At 41.7% G+C, this 20,829-nt stretch overlaps 1 protein-coding gene across 1 annotated transcript in view; it reads right to left on the bottom strand.

Moving 5' to 3' along the window:
• LOC122819351 (multiple epidermal growth factor-like domains protein 10) overlaps positions 1 to 20,829 on the bottom strand; it is a 60,646-nt gene that overhangs the window by 22,786 nt on the left and 17,031 nt on the right. Inside the window, exons 6-9 of the mRNA XM_044096021.1 lie at positions 15,431 to 15,677; positions 7,812 to 8,024; positions 5,668 to 5,842; positions 3,112 to 3,232 (exon numbers count right to left, since the gene is read on the bottom strand). Coding sequence (XP_043951956.1) covers positions 3,112 to 3,232; positions 5,668 to 5,842; positions 7,812 to 8,024; positions 15,431 to 15,677 — 756 coding nt within the window. The remainder of the gene's footprint in view (positions 1 to 3,111; positions 3,233 to 5,667; positions 5,843 to 7,811; positions 8,025 to 15,430; positions 15,678 to 20,829) is intronic.

The raw sequence follows: 20,829 nt of genomic DNA on the forward strand, positions 1-20,829 counted from the left end.
AAATCCTGCCCAAGGGTTAGGAGCAGGGTTTCCCTTTACCTGTGCCATCTGTGTCATCTCAGCTGGCTCTCTACCTTTTCCTGTCACTGCCCCTACATGTCTCCAGACAGAAGGCGAGTATGATAATGATGACTTTTGGCATCATTACAAATTAAAATAAATCCAATAGAGAGATCCGCGCACATGCAGAATTGCACTTTTCTAAATTTGTCTGTACGCCAAGTTTTAGAGTGAAAACTCTGCACTCTTTTATGCATGAGGCCCCTGATCCTCAGCCACAGAAGTTGGCTCTTGGGACATGGAAGGTCACCTCTCTAGTGGGGAAGGAACCTGAGCTAGTGCGTGAGGTTGAGAGGTTCGGGCTAGAAATAGTTGGTCTCACCTCAACATATGGCTCAAGCTGTGGAACCAGCCCCCTTCAGAGGGGTTAGATACTCTTTCTCTCTGGAGTTACCCCCTGCTGAGAGGTGCCTGGCAGGAGTGGGCAAATTTGGGGTTCACCCCTGTGAATGTGAATGTAGCCCCCCTCTGCTTAGGAGGGACAGGTTCTAACTGATTGGGCTTATGTGACCAAACAACAGTTCAAATTACACACCCTTTATGGAATCCTTGGAGGGGGTACTGGAGAATGCTCCTCCTGGGGACTCATTTGTTCTGCTGGGGGACTTGAATGCTCACGTGGACAATGACAGCGAGACCTTGAGGGGGGTGGTTGGGAGCAATATCCCTCTTGATCTGAACCTAAGTGGTTCATTTGCTGAACCTAAGCTGAAAAAGGAGTCCTGTGGGACACCAGAAGCCACTGATGGGTACCAGCAGTGCAAATGGCATGCATGGGAGGAGTTTGAAGAGGCCATAGAGAAAGATTTTTGCCCAGATTCACAGTGAAGCATTAGAGCACCAACATTGTTTATGTTGGGGACGATGAGCTGCTGACCTCAACTCGGAATGTTGTGAGCTGGTGGGCAGAATACTTTGAAGACCTCCTCAATCCCACCAAAATGGGTTGGGTTGAGGCATGCTGTGTTAGTGCAGGGGGTTAGCACGGCCCACGTTTGGAGGCCTTAGTCCTCGACGCGGACGTCGTGGGTTTGACTCCCGGTCCCGACGACCTTTGCCGCATGTATTCCCCCTCTCCTCACTCACTTTCCTGTCTGCCTACTGCCACAAAAACATGAGCCACTACCGCCACAAAAAAACCTCTTCGGAGTAAAAAAAAAAAATGGGTTGGGTTGAGCTCATCAATCTCTGGTGTTGAGGTTTCCAAAGTGGCAAGGCCCTGGGCGTGGATGAGATTAGCCCAGAGTTCTTTAAAATTCTGGATGTTGTAGGATTCTGTTGGTTGACACTGCTCTATAGTATTGCATGGACATTAGGGACAGTTCCACTGGATTGGTAGAATGGAGTGGTGGTCTCCCTATTCAAAAAGGACCACCATCCCCTCCAACTACAGACGGGTAACTCTCATAAGCCTCCATGACAAGGTCTATTCAGGGGTTCTGGAAAGGAGGGTCCATCAGATAGTCGAACCTCAACTTCAGGAAGAACAGTGTGGGGTTTTTTTCAGTCTTGGAACACTGGACCAGCTCTACACCCTCAGCAGGGACCTGGAGATTACCCAACAGGTCTATATGTGTTTTGTGAACTTGGAGAATGCACTTAACCATGTTCCTCGGGGAACCCTGTAGGAGGTGCTCCTGGAGTCTGGAGAACTGGGCTCTTTGATACAAACTGTTAGTTCCCTGTATGACATGTGTCAGAGTCTAGTCCGCATTGCAAAGAGTAAGACAGGCTTGTTTCCACTGAGAGTTGGACTCAACCAAGACTGCCCTTTGTCACTGATTCTGTTCATTAGTTTTATGGACATAATTTCGTGGTGGAGACAAGGTATTCAGGGGATCCATTTTGGTGGCCTTAGGATTGCATCTCTCCTTTTTGCGAATGATGTGGTCCTATTGGCTTCATCAGGTCGTGGACTACAGCTTTCGCTGGAGTGATTTGCAGTAAAGTGTGAAGTAGCTGGAATCAAGATCTGTTCCTCCAAATCCAAGGCCAAGGTCTTGAGCCAGAAAAGGGTAGACTGCCTTCTCCAGGTTGGGTAGGATGTCCTGCCCCAAGAGAAGGAGTTCTTGTTCAAGCGGGATCCACTAACTGAGAAAAATTTTTGTAGGAGATTGATAGGCGAATTGATGCAGTGTCTGCAGTGAAGTCGGTGCTATATTGGTCTGTCGTGGTTAAGAGAGAGCTGAGTCAAAAAGCAAAGCTCTCAATTTACCAGTTGATCTATGTTCCTACCCTCATCTACGGTCATGAGCTTTGGATCAAAGAACGAGGTCATGGAAACAAGCGGCCAAAATTAGTTTACTCCATAGGGTGTCTGGGTTCTCCTTTAGAGAGCCAGTGGGTAGCTCAGTCAGCCTGGAGGGCCTAAGAGTAAAGCTCTTTCATGTCAAGTGGAGCTAGTTGAGGTAGTTTATGCACCTGGTTAGGATGCCTCCCTGGTGAGGTGTTCCGGGCACATCCCTCTTGGGAGGAGATCCAGGGGAAAAACCAGGATACTCTGGAGGGACTATGTTTCTCTACAGGGGAAAAACCAGGATACTATGGAGGGACTATGTTTCTCTACTGGCCTGGGAACACCTTGGGATTCCCCTGGAGGAACTAGCCCAAGTGGCAGGACCGAGGGAAGTCTGGGTCTCCTTATTGAGGCTGCTACCCCCACAATCCTATTTATAGTTTTCCAGACAATACTGGAACACACAAAAACATGCAAAAATTACTAAAGTTTTTTTTTGTACTGTTGTAACCATTAAACAATCTTCCCTTCAGTTCAACCATATAAGTGGAGATACATTGTTGATGTAATCATTATAAAATAACATAAAATTGTTTTCAGCTGCTGAAAGTAACAACAAAAGTTACTTTTAATGTAACTAAGTTACTTTCCAAACCAAGTAGTCAGGAGTCTAACTAAGCTACTTTTCCAAGGAATAATCAGTAATCCGATTGAAGTTACTTTTTCAAAGTACCTATGCCATCACTGGTTATTGTTCCATAAGCCTTTCTTTCTTTTTTATCATTACCATCATCTCTCTGTCTCTTTCTCCTCACCTGTTGTACAGGAACAGGATCCATCAACAGGGGAGCACTGCACTCCATTCTTACATTTGCAGGTCGCAGAACAGTTTACTCCATATGCCCCAGCTGGGCATGGGACTGCACACTTGGATCCCTGGAGAATTGGATGGATAAACAGAGGCTCTGAGCACAAAAACTCTCAACACCTATTTTACTTAGTTATTTTTAAAGTAACTTATCATTTTGTCAAAGTTTGGCTATTGAATGCAGCCAGTGCGTTCTCCAACTACAACAGTTGGTTGCTGTTTCTTTTTATGAGTGCTCATAAACTGCAGTGGGATGGCATCCATTATGCTTCGAGCTGGCAAATTTTCATCATTAGAGGCTAAATTTATCCAGACATATTAAGATGCAAACTTTGTTTTTCCAATTCACTTAATTTCAGTTTAATTATATAGCATCAAGTCACAACAAATATCACAAAGCACTTTACAAAGAAGTTACTTCCATTCAATCACGCCTATATTCCTGTTTATCAATTGCTATGGTAGCGCACAGAGGTGCAGCAGGTTCTCGAGTTCCCCAGATTATACCGTATTTTAACATCTATGTGGCTGCTTTGGGTAAGAGTTTAGTGACAACTTTACGGCTGAAGTACAGCTCGGCCGAACTAATACCCATTGGAGACTGTTCGGATGTTAATATATCACCGTGGCTGAAATCCACACTTGGGAGTCAGCAGCTCCTCAGATCAATGGTTAGGATGCCTCCCTGGTGATATTATGCCTGAAAACAGAAGAAGGGGAAGCGGGCAGGTGCGTTGGCTCAACTGGAGGCTAGGAAGCCAACTGTTCCGACTCTGTTTCTGGTCAATGTCCACTCACTGGATAACAAAGTGTATTTGTTACATCTGAGGCTAAGAGTTTCAGTAGAGATGAAGAACTGTGCCATTCTTTGGCTAACGGAAACCTGACTTAGCCACATTCCAGACTCGGCCTTCCAGCTCAACAGTCTTCAGTTATTCTGAGCAGGCCGTGACTAATAGTCGGGAGAAACACAGGGGGAGGACTCTGTATGTACATGAATGAAGGTTGGTGTAAGAACTGTGGACTGGTTAAGAGCTGCTGCTGTGAGGTGATAGAACTTATGACAGTGAAATGCTGGCTGTACTATCTGCCTCAGGAGTTTACTGCGGTGTTGTTTACATCTCGCCGGGTACTAATGGAAAAGAAGCATGTAGTATGCTGCAATGAGCTACATGACACCATTAGCTCACTGCAGGTGAAACACCCAAAGGTGTTTTACGTGGTTGCGGGGGACTTTACCCACGTGAAACCGATGGACACTCTGCCCAGATTTTACCGGCACAACACTTTTCCTACACAGGGAGACAACACTCTGGAATGTGTGTAATCTAACATTAATGATGCGTACAGAGCTCTTCCTTGCCCCATCTTGGCTCCTCCAACCACATCTCCATCCTACTGGTGCCAGTATATCATCTACTGATGAGATGGATAAAGTCAACAAAGAAGACAGTCGCTGTGTGGCCCAGGGATGCAGTGTATGTGTACCAGGTTTGTTTTTAGTACACAGACTGACAGGTCTTCAGAGAGGTGGCTACTTAGGATGGAGAGGTGGACCTTGAGGAATACACCTATTCTGTTCTTGACTTCACCTCCAAGTGTGCTGATGATGTCACCACCACCAGGATAGTCACCCGTAACCCAAACCAGAACCCCTGGCTGAATGCTGAGATGAGAGCTCTGCTGAAAGCTAAGGACGCTATGTTCAGGACAGGCGAGGCATCAACACTCCGAAAAGCGAGGAAAGAACTGCAAATGAATATCCTTTAGGTGTATACAGTGAACCCTCGTTGCATTCCGAAAAGTACCCGTGATAGGCAAAATCTGTGAAGTAGTTACCTTTAGTTTTACTGTGGAGTTTTTAATTATGCTGTATAATAATTGCAAAAAATAAAGAACAAAACCTTTTTTCAGGCCCAAGCATTGTTTAAAACAAATATAATGCTTTCTTACAAATAACTACAGTAAAATTATAATTTTAATCATCGATATGAAGTACAGTAGGACAAACTGTGATTTGCGCATTTCACTGTGCGGTCTGACTCCGCTCTTTAGTGTCTTTTTCTTCTGAAGCTTGTGGTGCAGGTGTGTTTTTTCAAAAGAATATAGTTTTGGGTAATTGTTGTCACTCTTTTTTCTTCTGGTTAAAAACATTTACCAAACTTTGCCAAGCTGTATTACGTATATTTAAATACCGTAATGTTATTGGCACATAGGTAGAGAAGAAGCTGGAGACTGTTTAGCTAATCAGGTTGCAGAATCCAATGCACTGTGAAAAAAAACTGCACAAAAAATTCTGCGAGGCTGTGAAAGGTGACCCGCGTTATAGCGAGGGTTCACTGTATTTGAAATTTTCAACAGACTATTGTGTAATTTATTTTTTGAAACTCTTAGTATCATATGTCTTAACTGTAAAGTTCACTTGTATGTATCTGTGTCTACACATACATATAATTCAGGATGCACTTAAATTAATGCATGTGCATGCAACAAATTAATTTACCATAAAGCCAGGAGCACAGATACATTCTCCAGTCACACTGTGGCAATCAGCTCCATTCTGGCACTGACACAAGTCACTGCAAGATTTGCCATAAAATCCTGGTGTGCACGTCTCATTGCAAAAGAGTCCTGACCAACCAGCCTGACATGTGCATTTCCCTGACACTGGGTGGCATCTAGTGAAAAAGAAAACATGACATAATCACAACAATTTACTTCACAATGTCAGAGTACTAAATTGAACTGCTTTGCATAGTTATTTCACAGGATAAATGGTTAATGGTACAGTTAAGTTCCATATATTTATACGCCTAACAAATTTAAAGTAATCTTTTAATCTTAGTAACCTGTTTTTACATGTCATAGAAGTTAATGGCCTACACACTAAGCTATTAAAATATAGAAAGACAAATTTTGTACAGTGTAATTTCATCACTTAGCACTTATCACTTCAAAGTTCTACCACTTCTTTTAATATAAAACCTGATTTAAAAAAGTTTAGAAAAGTTTGTATTCTAAACTGCCAAAACCAAAATTTGTAAGCTTTACAAATTGACATAGCTGGCAGGCAGTCTATGTCAATTATATAATTAATAATTATCAACGTATCCCTCCTCACCAATGAATGATGAGGTAGGTACCATCCTCCTTGCTACCCTGTGAGTATTAACTGCATAAGTAAGTGGTTTGATAATGCTTCATGTTTTTTACTAACTTGGGTGTACTGTAAAATTCTTAGTAAATAAAAGACTTGTGTAAGGCCTCTCTTCCATTTTTTGAACATTTTTGAACAACTGAATTCTAAATTTGCTGACACTTAAAACTGGGGAACAATATTGACGAGGATATGTTTTTAAAAAATCTGTATATCTTGTTGAGGATTCTCTGCTTGTTTTCTACTTAATACATAGAGTTTGACTAAAAATACAGCATGTTTGTTTGATAAATTGTCATTTTTAATTGCTTAGTGGGCAGAATATTCAAATTTTTCAAAAGATATTAGTTGTTTAAGTTACTCAAACATTCTGTGGACATCCAGCATATAACTGGTCAGTCAATTTAAGACTTTCTACACCATTCCTGTCTTTGCTTTCTATTACATATTCCTTAAAAAATTCTATTTTTTCTTTCTTTTAAGTGATAGACAACTTAAGGACTTTAAGACAGCTGACCTGCAGTGTGCAAATACAAGTGGAGAAGAGGAAGAAAGAAGAGTTTTGCCATTTTAAAACAGCATTTTTTTTAAACTACAGCATACCTGTACAACAAGTTGTAACAAGCCCATAAATATTTCTTACTCCACCATATTTTGTGTATAACTGTGCATGACTTTTCTTGTTAACTGTGGTTTTCAGCAAACCACTCAGCTTGAATCTTATTCTCGACAATATATTGTTACTCCCCATGCCAGTAACAATTTTATCAAGACATTCCTCTTTTCCTTTTAGATTTTATTTCTGTGTCACAGTTAGTCCAAGAATCAAAATAATTTCACTTTGTTGAAACTGCTACAGTCTTCATTTAATGAAATACATTAAGCTTTGAAATCAAATCACCATTGTCCAGTTTATTTAAAAAAAAAACAAACAAAAAAAAAACAACATTTTTTAAGCTTACAGAAATCAAATTTTTCTTGGATTTAACTTGTGTGGTAAATCCAAGTGTGTGTGTTTGAGTAGAACTTTAAGCATACAAGAGAAATTGTGGCAAACAAAATTAAAACAGTGATAGTGAATATTAGACTGCTGTCATAAGAATTAAAAAAGCCAGTTTGCTTAATTGCAAAATTAAGCAAACTGAAATTAAAAAACTCCTCTCCTGGTACTATCTTGGAAGATTGTCTTCAAAGTTGAAACACATGCATTTACAGGTTTTTTTTTTATTTTTTTTATTTATTTATTTTTTATTTTTTTTGCTTTTCAGTATAATAGATCAAGCTTTAACTTAAGTAACACTTGCAGAACCTTTGTAAGTTCAGAAGAAATCCTATTTGCATGCCAGTTATCACATCAGACCCATCAACTAACATCCACCTGTGCTTGTGTGACTGTCCGACATATTACAGTCACACTAGTTAAGTACTAGACCTACAAACTTGCTTTTCCCCCCAAATAAAGTTTGTTAAAGGCGGTTAAATAAGCGTACCTTAGAGTTCTTGGGGTATGGCACGGACAATTCTTATTGCATCTTAAACCATAACGGTCTTCAGGGCACAAGCGGATATCACATTTTTCTCCTGTGTAGCCCGCATCACACAGGCACGTTCCGTTGATATGAATGCACTGATTGTTGTTCATACAGTGACAGCTCTTTGCACAGCCAGCACCAAAAGTACCAACTGGACACTCATCCTGGCACCTGTTATCAATAAGACAGAAATATGCATTGTCATAGATTTGGCAAAGCAGTGTGCTGGTATGAAAGTGTCAATAAAAATACCTTTACAAATTTAGTACAAAAGTTCTGAGTGTAGGTCCCCGACCTTGTGAAGGAATCTAGTTCTTTCAGTCTCATAAAAAAAACTCATCTCTGCTATACAAAGGCTGCTCACCTTTACACGTCTGGAGATTTGAAGGAGGGAAACTCAGCACGCTTCAAGTTGGGCCATATAGCATTCGCGATAATACAGGTAAAACAAAATTGCACAGGAAAATAAATTTTATTCCGACATGTGTAAATACATCATCCCAACACACATGCAGTGATATTGACGTTGTCACTGTATGTGATAACAGCCTTCAGCAAGGTGAAGGCAAACGTTGCTGAACTGCCATAAAAACAAAGAATTTGAACTGAACTTGACAGCATTAGCTAATATCTGGGGTGATGTGGTGGCGCAGGGGCAAAGCACAACCCATATATTGAGGCTTTGGTGCTGGTGGTCATGGGTTTGATTCTGGGCCTGGCGACATTTACCACATGTCTTCCCCCTCTTTCTTGTCGAACTACTTTCAAATAAAGGCCACCAGAGCCAACAAAACCTTTAAAAAAAAAAAAATAATAATTAGCTGATATCTGTGAGAAGGATATACCGGTACACTTTAACTCTGTGTCAACTCGCCTCTCCTCTCACATGGAAAGAACGAACCGATCAGCCATGGCACAAAACTTTCTGAAACACTGAGGCCTTCCCAAAAAATAAATAAGTAACTCAAATCTTTGCCGAAGTGTAGGGCCACTGAGCAATCTGAAACAGGAAAAATGTCTCCTGATTGTTTTGTCCGCACCTGGTTGACTGAAGGTGTAAGGATACAATGCTTCACGGAAACATAGAGAAGAAACTACCTAATTGCAACCAGTTACACCTGCTAACTCGTAAAAAACTAAATAAATCAGTAGAAGCGAGGGTTTAATGTGCTAATTGCTCTGTGACCTGAATGAGATATTTCTTTAAGATTAAACAAACTTCACACATTATTGATAATGTAATAAAAATGGTACTCAAGGGCAAGGGGGAATGAAGGGATGAGAGCCAAAACCCCAACACTGTCTGTTACAGTTGGAAAAATAGAAAATGCAAAAAGTTGAAGATTATTAGGAAATGTGCTCAAACTTTTACTGTTTGCAGTTTTTATGATGTATTTTGGTGTTCAACATTTTTAAAAGGAGCATTTCCTTTTAAAAATATTAAAAGATTCTCACGTTTGTGCATGTTTTTCTTTAAAAAACATGAGGGAAAGAACACATTGTAAAACTAGTGTTCTGCTGAACCACAACAAATTGCTAAATTTGCGTATTTTAATACTTTTATTTCCATTTGGTAGTTGATTTCAGGGAGTTTTCTGTTAACATAATTACCTTACATTTCTATTTATCTATGTTACCCATCCCTTTACCCCTCGTGTGGAGAAGGGGGGTAACATGACAACCACAAAAATTTGACAGAGTCCAATGTGACAAAAAAATAGGATTTATTTTCAACAAAAATCTCAAAAGGCTTGCACAAACTGTGGGGGAGAAAGGGACAGTTAGGTGGTGCCAAATCAAATAAATTAAAACAAAACAGGGACTAACTACAGTCTATGCTAAATAAAACAAATAGAAAAGAAAACCCTGCTAACCTGATCTAACAAATGTTTCACCAAAACTTTACATGGATGGCACCAACCTACTTACCTAATGTAGTTAAAAGAAAAACACCTATGTGATAGGAATGTACAGGGTACCCTACACCCCCCTGACCCAGAGAAGGCCCTTTTCCGGCTCAAGACCATGGCCTCAGATTTGGAGGCACTGATCCCCATCCCAGCTGCTTTGCACGCAGCTGCGAAGCGTTCCAGCGAGAGCTGCAGATCACGTCCCAATGAAGCCAAAAGGACCACATCATCTGCAAAAAGCAGAGATGCAATCCTATGGCCACCAAAACGGATCCCATCAGCACCTTGGCTCTTATGCAACTCTAAGCCTTGTGAATGCCTTTTGTCTGAACTGCCGCTGAAGGTCTCTCCCTCCCTCTCTCTCTCGGTGCACAGTGCTTTACACACAGCTTTAGATTCAGATTGCAGTGGTGTACTTGAACCAACAAACTCTTTGCAATAGTGTTTCGATCACATTTTCGTTTGGGTTTCTTTTTTTCCTTTTTCATAAAAGTAATGAACAGAATCGGTGACAAAGGGCAGCCCTGCCAGAGTCCAACTCTCACCGGAAACGAGTCCGACTTACTGCTGGCAATGGGGACCAGACTCTGACACCAGTCACTTAGGGACCTGAGAGCCCGTATCAAGGACCCCGGTACCCCATTCTCCTGGAGAACCCCCCACAGGGCTCCCCGAGGGACACAGTTGAACGCCTTCTCCAAGTCCACAAAACACATGTAGACTGGTTGGGCGAACTCCCATGCACCCTCCAGGACCCTGCTGAGGGTGAAGAGCTGGTCCAGTGTTCCACGACCAGGACTAAAACCACACTGCTCTTCCTGAATCTGAGGTTCGACAATCCGACAGACCCTCCTCTCCAGAACCCCCAAATAGACCTTGCCAGGGAGGCTTAAGAGTGTGAGTCCCCTGTAATTGGAGCACACCCTCGGGTCCCCCTTTTTGAAGAGGGGGACCACCACCCCAGTCTGCCAATCCAGGGGAACTGCCCCCGATTTCCATATTGCAGAGTTGCATTAGCCAACACAACCCTACAACATCCACCTTGGCTACCTTGAACCCAGAGATTGGAGAGCCCAACCCAGAGTCCCCAGGCTCAGCTTCCACAATAGAAGGCATGTCGGTGGGATTGAGGATGTCTTCAAAGTATTCTGCCCACCGGCTCACAACATCCCGAGTTGAGGTGAGCAGCACACCATCCCCACTATAGACAGTGTTGGTGCTTCCCCCTCCTGAGATGCTGGATGGTGGGCCAGAATCGCCCCGAAGCCGTACAGGAGTCTTTCTCCGCGCCTCTCCAAACTCCTCCCACGCCCGAGTTTTTGCCTCAGCAACCACCTGAGCCGCATGCCGCTTCACCCGCCAATACCCATCAGTTGCTTCCGGAGTCCCACAGGCCAAAAAGGCCCGATAGGACTCCTTCTTAAGCCTGACGGCATCCCTCACCTAAGGTGTCCACAAACGGGTTTGAAGGTTGCCGCCCCGACAGGCACTGACAACCTTGTGGCCACAGCTCCGATAGGCTGCCTCGGGAATGGAGGCACGGAACACAGTCCACTCGAAGGAGGTGGGGTACATGGAGTCTGAGACGTGTTTGAAGTTCTGCCGGAGATGGGAGTTAAAGCTCCGTCTCACAGGGGATTTCGCCAGATGTTCCCAGCAGACCCTCACAACACATTTGGGTCTGCCAGGTCTGACCGGCATCCTCCCCCACCAGCGGAGCCAACTAACCACCAGGTACTGGTCAGTGGACAGCTCCGCACCTCTTTTCACCCGAGTGTCCAAGACATACGGCCGCAGATCCGGGGAAACGATGATAAAGTCGATCATCGAACTGCGGCCTAGGGTGTCCTGGTGCCAAGTGCACATATGAACACCCTTATGCTTGAACATGGTGTTCGTTATGGACAATCCATAATGAGCACAGAAGTCCAACAGAACACCACTCGAGTTCAGATCGGGGGAGCCGTTCCTCCCAACCACGCCCCTCCAGGCCTCACTGTCATTGCCCACGTGAGCGTTGAAGTCCCCCAGCAGAACAAGGAAGGCCCTAGGAGGAGCACTCTCCAGTACCCCCTCTAAGGACTCCAAAAAGGGTGGGTAATCTGAGCTGTCGTTCGGCCCGTAAGCACAAACGACAGTCAGGACCCGTCCCCCCACCCGTAGGCGGAGGGAGGCTACCCTCTCGTTCACCGGGGTAAACCCCAACGTACAGGCGCAGAGATGGGGAGCAACAAGTATTCCCACTCCTGCCCAACGCCTCTCACCCTGGGCAACTCCAGAGTGGATATATGTCCAGCCCCTCTCAAGGAGACTGGTTCCAGAACCAGAGCCATGCATCGAGGTGAGACCGACTATTTCTAGCCGGAACCTCTCAACCCCACACACTAGCTCCGGCTCCTTCCCCACCAGAGAGGTGGGGAAGGAGCCAGCTTCTGTTTGTTCACCTATACAAATTAATAAACTGCAATTATAATTTATTGCTTTTTAGGTTGGCCAAAAAGCAATAAACTCCCCCTCTCCCAGATTAAGTCGACCATAGAAGCTGTTTGAGGTGCTGATGTTTATGGCAACAAAAGGGGTTCCTAAGTCAAATTCTGCTCCAGGCCTCATACAGCCTTGGACTGATCCCACATGATGAGTTAAATGCGCTGTACTGCGCAGAGATGCACAACAAACAGGAGATTTAATTCAATGCTGCTAATGTGGTTTTAGTAGCTCTTCCATTTTGTGTCTGGTGAGTTTTTTATAAGGGCCACAGAAACTGTTTTGGTTGCTTGAGTTTATGGGATGAGTTTTTCAGATATCTGCATGGCCACGCTCATTAACTCTGGCTATGCAGACAATGCATCTGATATGGGTTTGTGCATAGTGTAACCGGAAAAATAATACTGAAACAAAATTTAAAAAACAATGTAAACCCAGCATGATGCGTGACTACGACACGAGCACGAAAGCTCCTCCCCGGCGGGAACTTGCGTGTTGAGTGGTTAGCTCTGGTTTGTTAACCACTAACGCTCCGGCTAACCAGGACGCCCTACATCAATTTGACACGGAAGACAGAGCTACACGTCAGGCAATGTGTTGAGATGTAAACACACCACATAATTCTTTATTCACAAATATAAATCATTCTCACTGCTCCTTCATTGCACACCTCTGGAAGCGCGACTACAAGTTATTTCTGTGGTTCACAAAGAGCTGCGCAACCAGAGCTAACGCAGAGGGGTTTAAACTTTTACCTTAATGTGGAGTAGGCTACTCCAAAGAAACATAATTCCACACAAGGGGTTAATGTAAATATCTATACAGGTCAACCTGGGTCCAGTTTGAGTGAAAGGAGGCGTGCGTAATCCGCGCTGAGGTAAACTTCAAAGCTCATTCAGCGGCAGCACACAGACGCACCATCTGTCTCATTGGTCCAATCTCTGGCTTTAAATGCATAAACTATAAACTTAACTTTTAAGAATAAATTTGCTCTGCCAGTGAAACGCTCTGAGCAACAGGGACGCAGAGCAATAAAAACAAGGACAAATCACCTAAAAAACAGTTTCTACCCAATGGCAATCATGGCACTAAATTCAAAGGCATAAGAACTTCTGCTCTTGACACCACTCTGTTAAAAATGTAAATTCTGTTCACTCTGAGACACCTCCAGGTGCTGCAACCATCTTCTGATGTCTATTTATTTCTCGTTTTGTTCTGTTTGTTTCTTCATCTTTTTATGTATGTATATTTATATTGTGTGTTGTGTATGTGTATATAACCTGCACATTAACTCGAGTCATAAGATTTTATCTTATCTTATCTTATCTCATCTTATCTTTCAAAACAGATTAAATTAGTTTAAAAAGTAATAATTCTTTTATTTATTATTCATTTTTAAAAAATCAAAAACAAGCAATAGTTGGCCTGGGGGGGCGCTCGTAAAGCATGGTGGCGCCCCAGGCTTATAATACACTGGGGGAAACCCTGAGGATGTTTAATAAAGTTCTTCAGGGAACAAACACCAGGAACAGCAGATGAGCCGTGAGGACTGGCCACAGACTCAGGTAGCTTACAACAATGACAAGTGATGGGGCGTGCTGTGGTGGCGCAGGGGGTTAGCACGCCCCACCCTAGGAGGCCTCAGTCCTCGACGCAGACGTCGCGGGTTCGACTCCCGGTCCCGACGACCTCTGCCGCATGTCTTCCCCCCTCTCCTCGCCCTCTTTCTTGTCTGCCTACTGTCGCAAAAATACGAGCCACTAGCGCCACAAAAACTCTTAAGAGAAAAAAATGAAAAAAACAAAACAAAACAAAACAATGACATGTGGTAAGTGGCAACTGCCTACATGTAAGTATAAATACACAGCAGAAATAATCAAGGGAACAAGAGACAGGTGGGACTACTCAGGGACTAGACAAGACAATACCGGGGGCAACATTAACTAATTAACAAAAACCCAGATTCTTACAATGTTTATGTTTGTGTATTTGGTCTTATATTTTGATCTTATTGGTTTTTTAATGCAGCTCTCTTTGTCATTTTGAAATCTGTTTTGATCTCCAAATGTTCTTTCTGTTTAAATAAAAATGTAATACATCTTGAATTGCTAAATGTCAGCAAATAAAGAGCTGAAACTATTTGAACATATGAAGAATGATCTTCCCATAGATAATGTACAATGAAGCAATAAATCCATTAAACACAATGTAATTATCTACAATAAATTCACTCTTTTAAAGTTTTGGCACATAGCATGTCCTTTGATCGTAGAACAAAATACTTCACAAAGGTCAAAATTTTACAGGTGTCAAGACTGTTAAATGGTTACTATCACCATCAAACAGCATTGATGTGACTGTTAGCTGTTAAAAGGGTGCTATCAACTTCTAATTTGGAACTTTTTGTTACACTCACTTGGTGACTTCTGTTAACTTCTAGACAGCTTCAGAGTTAGAAATTTGGGAATTTAAACTGAATAATTTTAGTTTCTAACTCACATAACATGTTCAACAGACAGTAAAAGTGAACAAATTAGATGTTACAATGATTGACATACAAATATGGTAAATCATATCCAAATATGTTCAAACTCAATCATATTTTTATGATTCAAGATAGAAATATGTTCAATCATTATTTCACAATTATTATTGACCTGACTAAATTCCCTCCTCCCCCCCTACCTTCTTCAAATCAGACAAAACTGGTGTCAAACGTTTGTGCTATGTTGGTGCTGGTTTGTGCAGCAAAATTTTTTGTTTGTGCTGCTGTCATTTTAAAGATATAAAGAAATGCTTCTAGAGGTCATCGAAGGTCAACCAGCCCCCCCACCTTTGTCAAATCAGACGAAATGGGTGTCAAACTCGACTACATTTGTGCTGGTTTGTGCAGCAAAAATTGTTGTTTCTGCTGCTTTGGCTTTGAAGATATTAATGAAAGGTTAAAGGTCAAAAGGTCAACCATCACCCCCCACACACACCCTTTTATGAAATTAGACAAAATTGGTGTCAAACGTTTTGTAGAAACCAGCACAAACATAACACAAACGTTTGACACCAATTTTGTCTGATTTGAAGAAGGTGGGGGGGACCTTCACTCAGGTTTATTTTTGTTTTGTGTACTGTGGATAATAGCAAGAAATATATATGTTTCTGGCATTTTTTCCATTTCATCTTACTTACAAAGTTCCTGTGTATCCCGGTGAACAATTGCATTCTCCAGTCACATGGTGACAGATGGCCCCATTCTGGCATTGGCATGTCCATTGACACCCATTTCCATAAGAGCCGGTTTCACACTGGGCCTCACATCGCCAGCCTCTGTATCCAGGAGTGCAGATACAGGATCCAGTGATAGGGTTACATAATGCTCCATTCTTACATTGACATCTATTGCTGCAGTGGGGGCCCCAGTGGTCACTGTCACAAGCTGTGGAGAAGATAAAAGAAGATAAAAATAAGCAGGATTTAGGCCTTCCTCTAATATGTATGCTGGCTGTCCATTAACATCTCTAATTTGCTGCCAAGTTTCAAGAGGAACAAAAAGATAACTTAAGAAATTATGAATATTTCTTAAAGTAATGCCTAGCTACATTTAATGAATTGAAAGAAATAACCAACTGGCCCTTTGCAGAACTGTGGAGGGAAACTGTATAAACAACATTAAGTGGGGGAGTAAGTTTTAAAAGATATGACTACTGAGTGCTACTACTTGCAATAGATGATGATGGAAGTAGATACTAGAGAACTAAGGTAACATTTACAAAACATCAACATCAACTTTTTCTGTGCAGTTACAATATTGAAATTAGGTAACATTTCACCAACTGAAGAGATCATAGTTGGAAAGACTCTGAATGTTATCTGATCCTGGGAAAAAACCCTTAGTGGGAGGTTAATCCCACATAAATGGTTCAGCTTTGCTAGATGACTCCAAAGTCTCTAATCCATAACTCTTCAAGGAACCACCATCAATTCAGATAGCGTCCAGATCAGAGATTATACTCCAACGTAAAGTGTTCTATTGATAGATTTATTGACCTTTGTGGTGTTCTCTGTGTAAAGAGTTGAAACTAACTGCACCAAATGGTTAGGTGTGTGTAACGTCTAAATAACAGTTTATCTTCAGATTTTCTGTCACAGTTTAAAAAGAAAGTCATAGAAGAAAAATATTTGGCAGGACACCAGATTTGGAGATAATTTAAGGTAAATACAGAGGATTCTAAACATACATCCCTCAGAACAAGGGGAGTTGAGAAAAGATAGCAGGCGTACCATATGTGAGTGAAGTTCAAAAACGGATAGCATTTGTCAGAATATAGTAGAATTTGGTAATTATTGAGAAAACAGAAAAAAACATTCAACCAGTCAATGTGTTATTGTCAAGCACTAAAAGATGGGACTCATTTGGTAGGAATCACAAATTCCAAGCTTTGTTGAAAGGCCAAAGGTACAGGTATGTGAATTTCAACATTAGCACAAGAAAAAGAGTACTGATATTTCTAATTTTTAAGATTCAGTAATTGAGTGATGAACAGGCCGTAGCTTGTTTATGCATAAGCTACAGTTTGAGTGGGTAAGTCATGCATAGTTTTGTGTCTTTTGCAGTTACCATTACAAACAGTGGTGGAGTTAATAGCAGAGATGTGAGGTACAAAGAGAAGGCAGAAATTATAGATAATAAAATGCATATAATATCCTGATGCATTCAAGCATATCCTCTTGGTAACTTTAGAGAAAGAGTTTCAGGCGTCTCATTCAATTCCTGAAGAACAAATTGTAACAATTGTTGTCGCTAGCATAATACATAGACAGTACTGAGCTATGTGTCCATAAGTTTGATGGTTTTAAGCTGTGTGGGAACAGCAAGGTATATAGAATAAACAGCAGATATTTTAGATCTTCTAGACTTGAAGGAACCTCAAAATAATGTCTTCTACATCACTGTCATTCCCACAGTTGAACCCCTCTCCTATTTCACCTCCCCCAAAAGTTGATCCTATCCACAAAGTCTGGTCTATGCACTGAATGATGACTACAAGATGACGCCACACCAGAATCTAGTTTAGCCAAGGTGTAGTTCTTGGTCTGGTAGAACAAGGAGAATTTCATCCCAGATGCAGATTTGTTCATACTAATATTATCACCTAACTTTGTCTCATTGATGAAATGACCAAATGAGGTCAAAGGTCACTCAGCACATTGAAACAATGACATCTGCAGGATGTGGCACTGAATCTTTATGTATCTAAAATATTTCTGAACACTCTTGTAACCATTTTTTTGTTGTGTTACGGCCGATGGCCTTGTATGTTTCTTTTGTCTCTTTCTTTTCTGTATATCTGCAGCTTTCTAATGAAATTAACTCCACTGGGAACTGGCTGCAGCCCTAATCCTCCTGTGCCACTCCCTGAGGCCTACAGCAGAGCTGATTGGCTCACCAATTATCAGCTCCACCAATCCTTGATGAGGCCTCCCTTTTTAAACCCAAGACTTCCTGGGAGAAGGCGTGGCTGATTCTTTACTGAGACAGCTTGCCACTTTGCTGGATGTTTGACTGTGGTATACTGCATTGTCTTTGTCTGAGCTTTTGTAAATCTTTGTTACCTGTGATAGTCCCTGTGGGGAGCTTCGTATGTAAGCTTATAGTAGCCTACTAGAGTTTTGTTGTTTGTTAACCTTAGGTTTTGGTCCTGTTTTGTTTAGTTAAGATCTTTGGTTTCCAACTCTGGTTGTTTTGTGGACATAGTTTTATTCAGTGTTTTGTTTTTGGTTATAACACCTTAAAATTTGACTGTAAGGTTGTTGTTTTTTAAAGTTTTATTTTGTTAATCCCAAACTGATAAACCTTAACATCTAGGTTTCTTTAATGTTACTTCTCCTTCCCCCTGGTTGAGCCGGGTCGTAACATGATACAATAGGTTATGCATGCTTTTTTACCTTCATAATTTCACTTCAACAATAAATTAAAAATTATGGTACTGCACTTTTAGCTGTTGCATCAAGATAAGATCACATTTTCCATCTGCTAGTTCAGGGGTCTGCAACATGTTTCTCTGGACACGCAAATGGCTCTTTGGCTCACTTAATACATCAAATGATTAAATATTAGTCTGTTTTTTGCTTCATTCTTTTTTAAGTGTTGCCTATGAAAAAACACTGACTATTCTGGTCTCTGTGGTAAATTTGGTCTAGAACCAGCCTCCAAACCTAACTCCTTATTTGTATAAATATTTTGGTAACAATCCTTAAAACTACCAGAATTTGCACATAACTTTAGATTTTTGGCTATCTGAGGCAGGGGCGCTCCCAGGAAATCTTGGGCCCATAATAAAAAATTAAATTGGGCCCCCCTTTTGCAGCAGAAATGCACCATTCTGATCAAAAACAACCAATCAGAACCAGGAGGATAGTCTTGGTTTTTCGCTGTCAATCATCCTCATTCACTTACTTCTAGAGACTCTAATGGAAGATTTTATAAATATTGTTTGAATTTCTGTGAGTAATAAATACATACTTTTTGTTGTGTAATTGTAAAGAGAAGAGAAAATTCCCTGTAATGATGCTAACTACATTGTCACTGGACACAGTGTTGCTCACCTGTTACACTGGGACAGGGGGAAGGGATTAGGCTGGTATCGGGGTTAGAGCTGCTGCTGACTGACTCGTTTGTTGTTAAGTGTGGTAAGAGGCACAGGAAGATGTTAAATTAATGAATATGATGTTAAATTATTTCCTTCATTCATTAAATGCTAGTGAATGGCAAGTTTACTTTGTTGCTATGATAACAAAACAATCTAACTGAAGATTGTCCATCCATCCATCCATCCATTTTCTGTACACCCTTCGTCCCTAATGAGGTCTGGAGGGTTGCTGGTTCCTCCCCAGCTAACGTTCCAGGCGAGAGGCGGGGTCACCCTGGACAGGTCGCCAGTCTGTCGCAGGGCAACACAGAAAACAGACAGGACAAACAACCATTCACACACACACTCACACCTAGGGAGAATTTAGAGAGACCAATTAACCTGACAGTCATGTTTTTGGACTGTGGGAGGAAGCCGGAGAACCCGGAGAGAACCCACCATGCACAAGGAGAACATGCAAACTCCATGCAGAAAGATCCCAGACCGGGAATCGAACCCAGGACCTTCTTGCTGCAAGGCAACAGCTCTACCAACTGCGCCACTGTGCAGCCCACTGAAGATTGTTCTTTGAAATTTTACAATCTGATGCTGTGAGTTTAATCTTCGAGTTTGAGATTTGTTTGTTCACAAATACAAATTAGTAAACTGCAATTATAACTTATTGCTTTTTAGGTTGGCCAATTAAACTACTCCCCCTGTCCAAGGTTTCACTAAAACACAGAAGCTGTTAGAGGTGGTAATGTTTTTAGCAGCAATAGGGGCCCCTAATAAAATTCTGTTTAAGGCCTCATACAGCCTTGGACCGGCCCTGTAGGATGAGTAATAAGACCTTCATGTTACACGACCTGTTTACTTGTCGGGATTTGGATTTTTGTATTCATCACAGAAACGTGGCTACAAGAAGGTCAGTTGTTCCCGTTTTCTGAACTTCTACCTCTGAACTGTGCTTTTATAAATTCTCCCCGGTTGACTGGCAAAGGTGGAGGTCTGGCTACAATTTTTAAATCCAGTTTGAGACCTGTGCATTAATCAATCAATCAATCAAATTTTATTTGTATAGCACATTTCAGTAGCAAGGCATTTCAAGGTGCTTTACATCAAATCAAACACAAAAACACAATGCAACATAGAATCAATATTAAAAACACAACATTAAGTCAAGTACCGTCAGTAAATTTGCAATTGATTACGTTTCAAATACAACTCTAAACAAGTGGGTTTTTAGTCAAGATTTAAAGGAAGTCAGTATTTCAGCTGTTTTACAGTTTTCTGGAAGTTTGTTCCAGATTTCTGGTGCATAGATGCTAAATGCTGCTTCTCCTCGTTTGGTTCTGGTTCTGGGGATGCAGAGCAGAACCAGAACCAGAAGACCTGAGAGTTCTGGAAGGTTGATACAACAGCAGCAGATCTTTAATGTATTGTGGTGCTAAACCATTCAGTGATTTATAAACTAACAACAGTATTTTAAAGTCTATTCTTTGAGCTACAGGGAGCCAGTGGAGAGACTTTAAAACTGGTGTTATGTGCTCTATCTTCCTGGTTTTAGTCAGAACGCGAGCAGCAGCATTCTGGATCAGCTGCAGCTGTTTGATTGATTTGTTGGACAGACCTGTGAAGACGCCGTTACAATAATCAATACGACTGAAGATAAACACATGGATGAGTTTCTCTAGATCTGGCTGACACATTAGTCCTTTAATCTTCGAGTTTGAGATGTTCTTCAGGTGATAGAATGCTGACTTTGTAACTGTCTTTATGTGGCTCTGAATGTTCAGGTCAGAGTCCATCACTACTCCCAGGTTTCGGCCTGATCGCTGGTTTATAGTTGTAATAACTGAAGCTGTGCACTGACTCTAGATCGTTCCTCTTTAGGTCCAAAAATAATAACTTCAGTTTTGTTTTTGTTCAGCTGGAGGAAGTTTTGGCACATCCACACAT

The sequence above is a fragment of the Gambusia affinis genome, linkage group LG17 (genome assembly GCF_019740435.1).
Source record: "Gambusia affinis linkage group LG17, SWU_Gaff_1.0, whole genome shotgun sequence".
Lineage (NCBI taxonomy): Eukaryota > Metazoa > Chordata > Actinopteri > Cyprinodontiformes > Poeciliidae > Gambusia > Gambusia affinis.